Genomic DNA, 8,876 nt, shown 5'->3' with positions numbered 1-8,876 from the left:
AAATCTTGACATGCGACATTGCAATCAGAGGAATGTGACCCCATGTTAAGCAAGATGCCATTTCTCATATTGAGTGGTTTTATCATAATACAAATAAACTTGGTAGGTTAACACACCGTAATGCCGTCATTTGGAGTATTCTTCCCTAACTTAGTTTTCTTAACTGCCTTAGGTGATTATCCCAGCAACCCTGCGACCCTGTTAAGGATAAGTGGAAGAGAATGGATAGATGGATATTTTATTGTTATTAATATTAAGTAAAGACTTTTTGAATCATTTTTACTATGACCAACTCATATTTAGCTCCTTGGAAAAAGGCAAACGCAGTATTACTTACCTAATAATTTTACTCAGCTAAACCAGCACTTATTCAGGCAACAGGAAAGGTTACAGCTGTGAAGCAATTTCCAAATACCCAGTCTTCTACCACGTTGACGAGATATTGATTTATTTTTGATAGAATAAGCCCTTTAGGCCTGTGTAACACTCAGAGGCAATTAAAGGCTTTTTCCACCTATGTATGACACATTGATGTTCACAGACAAGAAAGATGCCAGGAATTAGTTTATGTTCAAGAGTTTCTCAAGGGTGAATGTATTTCTGGGTACAATAAAACACAGATTTATTGTTTAATTGTAACAATCTAGTGTTCTGTATGACTGCAATAGCTAATGAGTGTAATAAATGAAGTAAACGACTGAACAAAGAAGAGGACTGACACATTTTAAAAGTATATCTTAATATAAATATTTTATTCAGTGCATTTTTGTGTATACAACAAATAATAAACAACTGGAAGTTATCAGACAGCCACAATGTCTGCCTGTATATGTTGTTTTATCAGAGTATCTGTCTGGTAGTTTGGAACACATGATCCAACATGGGTTAATACACATAGCCTACATCATGCAGCTCTAGACCAGAATTTCCCTGCCTTCTCCCATGCAACAGATAGGTTCACCTAATAAAGACCACCTCCAGAGGAAACCAAGAAAAGAAAGTCTCCCAGAAGCATGTACCAGAAGGAAGTTATGTAGCTGAAGGGAAGCGTACATAGCCCACAAAAGGGTCCTTTTTGTACATATGTGTTTGTACATGCCCAGTGCAAGAAAGGGAAGATGTTCATTTTTGTATGACTTTATCTTTTTTTTCTTCACTTTTACAAATATGACGTGTCCTATAAAATGTTAAGCCACCTAAAAGTCCACAGTATTTTTTTTAAATATAGAAAATATTGTCACCACAATAAGTTACTCAAACACATAACAAGCATCCTGGGAAGGGTCATTCACCATCCTATGGTGAAGTGTATCAGTCAATAGAAGTCGACAAAAAAGGATGGTTGGGGTTTCGAAGTATGACACAAGCACAAAGGGAGGAACCGATTACGAGGACAAGAGCTAGAGACATTGTGACACTGTGGTAACAGAAGGGAATGGGGACACAGGATAGTCGTTTCATACCTCAGTCATCGAGTGTATCATCAAAAAGCACGTCAAGCACGCTGCCAACTCCAAAGTGGCTAAAATCACTTCCTTTGCCTTTTTTTTCTTTTTTCCACAAACCTTTGCTTTCTCTCATCAAAAATGTACAATAAAAAAACAAAAAGATCCAGCTTTGCTTTTATACTGACTTGGCTTTCAGCGGCTTAAAGGGACACTCTTTTTCTGTCTTTGGTTTGCTGGAACCATTTTTCATTAATGAACAAAGATGCAAATGCTTAACGATGGCAAGGGAAGAGAACAAGAAGGAACATAATCAGTTATTAAACAAAATCTCACAGCTAATTCAGAAAATTAGCAAAAACTAAGGTGCAGCTGTGGCATCTCCAAATTTTAAAAAAATAAAATAAAGGAAAAGGTAAAACTGCAAGAGAGCCACACTGCCCCTTATATCTCAGGTCAGTTGTACATAGGCTTCATTTTCCCATGCTAGAGAGCTCAGTCTCTGAGCGTGTGCACTAGGACGCAGGAGAGCTACCATCTGGCTGGCCACAGTCTCAGTAGCACTAGGCTGTACCATACCAGGGAGTTTATAGGCTTTGTATTCACAGAAGCATGGATGAGACAGAGATCAGGGCTTGTACGGTACCACTGCAACCTTGTAGGCCAGCACCATTACTGACTGCCCTGAACACCTGCATGTCTAACTTCCCGTCCCTGTCTAACAGATGCACGCGGGCTTGGTGTCTGCATGAAGAAAACTTACTGTGCACAGTAAAGTAATTACCAAAATAAGATAAAAATGAGCTAACTGGTATGCAATCATCACAAAAATAGAGTGTCTAAGGTCGTCAATAAACCTCAAGCCCAAAAATAATGTTTTAATCAGTTCCTTAAGTCCAGAATGATCTATGTGCTGTTAAGTTTCTTACTGTTGATGCTGTTTTGATGATGACCGACCAGGATGATAGGTGCTTTTGATTGACGGTGTCTGGTTGTTTATGTGTGATTTGTTGTCCTAGCTAGTCCTGAACCGCTGATCGGAGAAACAAGTCTGCTTGGATTCATGCTCTGCTAGAGGTAAGGTTTCACGGTTCGGCCCCAGGCCTGGGTTGGGCTACCAGGCTACGTTGATTCGTTCTGGCTCACAGCTTTCCCTCCGTTGAGGACTGCTGAGGCACTCCGACTCTTGGTGGGTGTGCCACTGCCAGAGCGGGAGAACTCTGTCAAGTCGTGGAGAGATGGCTCTCTGTACATTGCAACTGTGAAAACACAAGAAAAATGCAAATCAGGCAAACTGACATGTTTTAACAATATTAGTGAAAGAGGCAGTGTTTTGTCCACTGGTTAAATGTCTTGTTTTTTCTGACATAGCCTCCCTACAACCAATATATTTCCAGATCAAAATACTGCCGAACATATTAATTTCATGAGATGTTATCTGTCTCACTTGTCACCATGCTGGATTACATCATCCATTACGGCAATTAGCCTAAAAAAGGAGAGCTACCACAGCTGAATTACTGTCTCAGGCAGTAATAGGTGGCAGCTAGGGAGGATAGCAAAGTTTAATTGTTTAGTCAGCTTATTAATCAGATCATAAGCTATAATTACTCCTATCACCAGAAATACAAAACTTGTCTTTTTTCATTACTTTCAAACATAAATATCATCATGTACCCAGGAAGGTATGAAAAAACAGATAATATCTATGTATAGCATGTTGTTGTTGCTGTGCTGTTTGTTTTCTGTGATCTCACCGCAGTTGTTCTTGCCATGCTTGACAATTGTTTTTGCACTATTTTAGCACATAAACTTTAAAATTTGATAAATAAAGAGATTTACATTTTAAAAACCTGTGTCAGTTGAATAATAGCTCAAAATTAGCTCAAGTATCACTAAGAGACCATCCTTCTGCACACACATAAAACTACCTGCTATATTATTGTTTAAATGACAAAATAATGTATTTATTTGTCTTAGTCTTTTCTATGCATTAAAAACCTGTTCATCTAATATTTTGTGACGTTATGGAAGATTGCTCTCAGCTTATCTGTCCAAGTAATTTTTGGCACCACGTTATAGTTCCCTCCAAACTGCTGAATCAAGTAGACCCTCTTGGTGCTGAAGTAAAAAGAAAAATCTTATATTCACAGCATGACATTATAAATTCAAGAGTTGCTAGTGCTTCAGCTTTGCTGTGTGTGCAGCACTGGTCCAGTCTGCATTTAACAGCACCTTTTTCAGGAGAAATATCAGTAATCTGAGGTTCATAGTCTTTGGTTTCAGGATGTTGTCAACATCCTTCTGCCTAGCATGCTATTTGATGTTCATTCCTCAGGGAGTTTGTGGCTGAAACAGCAAACCCAGTCCTTCAGACACTTTACTTAGTCCAGCATTTTTTGTGTCAGCGGCAATCCAGTGCCCATCCTTGTATAAAAACATAAATCATTGGGAGGATTCGGTTGGGAAACTGCTGATTGGTTCCAGTCTTGTTTGTAACAGCAGGCTATTCTGTTATTACAGTGATAAGTGACTGACCTCAACATTACGGTACTAGATCATTGCTATCCTCAACACCTCTGCTATTTTATGTATTTAAACCCAGAACTAATCATATTGTCATTTTTCACATTTCTCCAAACAAATCACCTAGTAGATGCTACTCCACATAAAAGCAGGTGTTTGCTTCATGTATCAGGAGTTTTTGGGAGAGTTTTAAGAGGATTTTCCACTTGGACTTGAAATGACACGAGCTAAACTCGCTACATCCAGAGGAACGCAGTATGAGAGGCTGTAGGCTGAGGCTCACAGATTGCAACCAGAAGAGCAGTGAGTAATGTCTGAAAAAGATGTCATCGCCAGTGTTGAGACAGATTCTTAATTGGTGCCCTGTAACACTTCTCCCTCTGAATGATTTCAGAGGGAATGATTCTCCAGTGCAAAGTTATTTCCAATCAACTCGCTACATCTGAAATTCAAATGAAGATTTAATAAATATTGTGCACTACAGGATACTTTAAAGTTTGTACACAAGAAGGAGTATTACAATAGTGTCTCATATTATATTTGTTATTGAAAAAAAGAAAAAAAAACTATATTTCCTCTCCAAGTTAAAATGCAGCCACAGTCGATAGTTTTCGGTATCAGTTACAATTACTGTGTCACATAGCCTCGATCTATCCTCGTTATTCAATTCTTCTCTTTCTCTGTATTTGTCTGTCAGCATAAAGCAAGCCAGTCATTCACCAGCTATTTCTCTTCAGTGTGTTTGAGACCCTCTGGGTGGCCTGTTAAATGAAGGGGAAAAGCTATTATCGTGATCTCAGAGGGCAAATATGGGTTCTTAATAAGATGCTGGCTGGGGAAGCTTCCCTAAAGACACGAGAAGGGGGACCATCGATTCAGCAAATAGAAGAAATGAAAAAATTAACTCTAAACTGGAATATAAAGCACTCTACTGCAGCTGAAATACTGAACAAAATTCCTCATATACTACAAAGGTATTCTTTTGTGTTAAGATGAGGAATGTGGCCAGGAGTATAGGATGTTTTATGATTTGGTTCTTTATTGCCATTAAAAACGTAATATTTTAGGGGGGGATTTAACGTGGGTGAGTGGCAGATTTGACCCCAGGCATCTGCAATAGCCCTAGAGCTTATAGGTCACCTGCTCAACCCAGTAAGGTACACCAGCACCCGAGCGATGGCCAACTTTATGCTGTCTATGATTGCATAATAACAATAACAACTTCCTTAAAGCAAGCAAATGCACACTTATATTGACAATATCTTCGACTTTAAGAGGTGTGCATAACAGCTGAGTCCTTGTAAAAATCTTCCTCATTTAGTCACTTTTGTCAGTTATTTGCAAAGTTTACATTGTGTGACAATCGAATTGTTCAAAGTGAAGAATACGGCCAGCGAAAGTACGTTCCAAGGACATGCACTTTTAATTAAGCAGAGTTTAAGAGCCAAACAAACTTTCACACGACTGTATTCTGACAGAGACAATGTTTAGCAGGTGAAAAAGGACAATTTGAAACATTTTGTCTTGTTGCTGTTGCTAGCTATTATTACTGGGCAAAAACATTTTTGTAAAGTGTCAGGTTGTCTACAAAAATAAAAAATAAAAATGAAAAATGTCAAAGCAGAATCCCAATTTGGCTGAAAACACAGAAAAATGAAATTTTCAGTCAAAGTCAAGCTTCAACATTCCAACCAGCTTCTTGGTCTTTTGCTTTCAAATGTGTACTCAGCTGAAGTGAAAATAAACTGAACTGTGAAAATTTCTACTTTACAGGAACAAAGACCTGCTATTACATCAGAATATGCCAATAACTGTGTTTCATGTGCAACCATCTGATGTGCCACAATCTCAAACATGAAATTTGAGCTGCAAAGCAAAGATGAGTTCAAGACTAAGCACAACAATCTATCTCCTCTCCAGTTCTACAAACTATGTATGAATATGAACAATTTCCCCATCTTGAGGAGGTGGTTCTGAACCAATCTGAACCAAGTTCAAGCTGCAATTATCATCATCAGTACTACCATCACACTTCAGACACCCACCCAAAAAAAGGTTGGTCCAGCCACTGCATTTCAGAGACTAGTGTGAAATACAATATGTGGGGAATATCTGGCTTTTGAAGTATGTTACAAAAATTGAAATGCCTCTTAATAGGAAAAAAGACTACCATTGATTTAATATTCAATCTAAGTTCTTCAACTGTACAGGAAAAAGAAATATGTGTCACAACATAATTTTTTTCCAAAACAGCCAGTGTAAAACCAACCACGTACCACATTTAATGTAATATAATGCTAACGTATTAACGTAAGTTTGACATGCTGCCATGTTTATGACAATTTTATGAGTTATGTTGGTAAAATTAATGTTAAGCTGTCATAGCAATTTCTCAAATGACTGCAATTTTGTTTTAAAAATTCACAACTGCATCAGCGACACTTAATAACAAGAGCTGTAAACATTCAGCGAGACTCCCTCATACTCAAGATATGTCACGTGTCATAGTTTTGGCACATCCTTAAAAGTAAATTTTTATATTTAAACTTGATTATCTAAATTCAGATCATTATTTTAAAGCTCAAAAATACAGAACCAGATGACAGGATCTAAACTGCACTTAACAGTCAACAATATAAAGAAACTGCCCTCTTTTCTGCATTGTTTTGAGTATTTTGCACTGCAAGCCTTTGATTTCTTACTGAGACAAAAAATGAAGACCAGGGTGTTTTTCTTTTGCCTCACTAAAAAGAAAACAGTTTCTCTCTCTTTGTCTATCCCTCTCTCTTCTTTCTGACAGGTAAATCTGTGTCTTGTCAAAGATGAAAGGACTGTGGCCTGTTTCCTCTGTTGCTCATGGCCACATTACCACATACATATTCTTTATGGGTGGGGTTCTCAGTGAATTTACAGTCCTGCATGGGGACTGCTAGTGAAAAGTGTCAGCCTTGCTCCGCATTGTGCCTGCAATGGAGTGTGACCAGCTTGAGCTACTGTTACCTCTTACACTTTTGAATATAACCAATTAGAACATTAATGCAACCAGGTATGGATAATACATTCCACAAACTAGTTCCTATCATATAGCAGATATATTCTGAACCTTAGTATTGAAAAGTAAAAAGTAAAAGCTCTGGAAAGGCCTACCTTTTAGAGGTTTGGGAAGAAAGTGGGCTGCTGGCTTGTTCTTCTTGACATGATTCCCCTTCATGATTTCTCCTTCCTTGTTCAGACCGAGGTACCAGCCCCTGCCCGACTGCTGCTGCCGGTATATCATGGAGGAGTATGTCACATAATAGTTCTCGAACACTGACTCCTTGAATTTGCACTCCGGTGTAAAGTGTTCCTGTCAGGGGATGAGGACAATCAGATATACAGGTAGTTGGACAGTAGTTTACGAGATCTAACGTTAATTTAAACTATATCTATAAATGGAAGCAGATGAAATACAATAGTTAATTACTTGATAGTGAAACCTAATAATGCTACATGTGCTGCACGTTCGACAAGAACTGTATCTTAAGTTTCAAGCGTCTGCTTTAATGTGCCATGATAATCTTCTAAAATCTATCCGTTCCATTTACTGTAGTGAAGAATGTAGCATAGATAACAGTGATATGACAGATATAGAAGAGTATTAATAAAACATACAGGCAGATTGAATACTATATTCTTATTTGGTCCAAGCTGTTAAATATGTATGAGAAGATCATTATCTTTCTGAGTTAGGGAGCTTTATGTGTACGTGAAGTTGCACATGCATCTTTTAAGGTTTTTTGAATACTTCTTTTCTCTGTCACTGATCTACTGGGTGTGGCAATTTTGAAGTTCATCTTCTGGACTCCATACTGTGCAAGAGTTCATATGCCCTTTGAGTTAGGTTTAGTATCTAGCACTTGTATGGGTTTTTCTCATTATTGCTACAACAGCATCGCTGAGGCTTATTTCCCCTGAGACAAGTGCCTATGTGTGCGTGCGTGCGTGCGTGTGTGTGTGTGTGTGTGTGTGTGTGTGTGTTGGTGGTGGTGGTATCTGTGTGTATGTGCTTAGCTGAATGTTTGCAGTGTTTGTGGAGCTGCTTGGATGGTAAGCACAGAAAACATTGTCTAATCTGTTAGGAGACAATTTCCCTTGAGAGAGATCAAGGGACAGTGCGTACAACTGTGCATAAGGCAAGTAGGGCAAGATTGTTCCTGCTTTAGAGTTTTCTTCTTTGGACACTTTGAAAATGGAAGTACATAAAGTACATGCAAACACCAGTATGTGCACAGTTAGTCATATATAGAATAACCAGTAAAAAATAAGGATGCCTCTCACAGATAAGAGTTAGACTCAGTCTTAATCCAAGTTAAAAAAAACAAAACATGACAGGTGAAAGTGATGACGTGTCTCCAAGGCCAGCAACCCAGTGTGAGAGCATGACAAACAACATGTCACTACCAGACACAGTCATCTGCAACAGCGTATCTTTTTTTTTTAACAGTTCAACAGTGTCACTTTTGTGAGCAGTAACAGGACTTCAAAGGGCTGAATGTCATGTGTGATGGTTTGGTTTGAAGCGTGTATACAAGGCAGTTAAAGCACACAAAAGACTGGAATTTGTTGAACTTGTTAAAACAGCTCTACCACATCACACTGAGCCTTTTGTCACACAAAGCCTCAGAAGTCACTCAAGACATAAAATCTACACCTAGCTACAGTAACTGAGAACCAAGCTCATTTATCACCCCCTCTCACTGATTTAGCCTTCACAGACCATGCATCAAAAATCTCTGAAAGAAGCAGAGTGAAAGCGAAAGAAAGATGATGACACATCACCTTAATAAGATGTATCCAGTAAGCTCAGACCTGGTTCTCAGTTATGCTTCAGCATCATGAGTACCAAAATTCTACTGATAGATCAAT

The 8,876-nt window shown here is 38.4% G+C and overlaps 1 protein-coding gene across 4 annotated transcripts in view; it reads right to left on the bottom strand.

Moving 5' to 3' along the window:
* Window positions 1-731: 731 nt before the first annotated feature.
* fgf13a (fibroblast growth factor 13a) overlaps window positions 732-8,876 on the bottom strand; it is an 89,198-nt gene continuing 81,053 nt past the window's right edge. For all 4 annotated transcript variants that reach the window (XM_084950152.1, XM_084950157.1, XM_084950161.1 and 1 more), the window contains 2 exons: window positions 7,119-7,317; window positions 732-2,704 (listed from right to left, as the gene is read on the bottom strand). In XM_084950152.1, coding sequence (XP_084806278.1) covers window positions 2,568-2,704; window positions 7,119-7,317 — 336 coding nt within the window. In that variant the 3' untranslated portion in view covers window positions 732-2,567. The remainder of the gene's footprint in view (window positions 2,705-7,118; window positions 7,318-8,876) is intronic.

This window comes from Perissodus microlepis, chromosome 2 (assembly GCF_051167445.1).
Source record: "Perissodus microlepis isolate ML-2025 ecotype Zambia chromosome 2, ASM5116744v1, whole genome shotgun sequence".
NCBI lineage: Eukaryota > Metazoa > Chordata > Actinopteri > Cichliformes > Cichlidae > Perissodus > Perissodus microlepis.
Note: the sequence above shows the minus strand (reverse complement) of the source record. Positions and strands in the feature narration are given on the sequence as shown.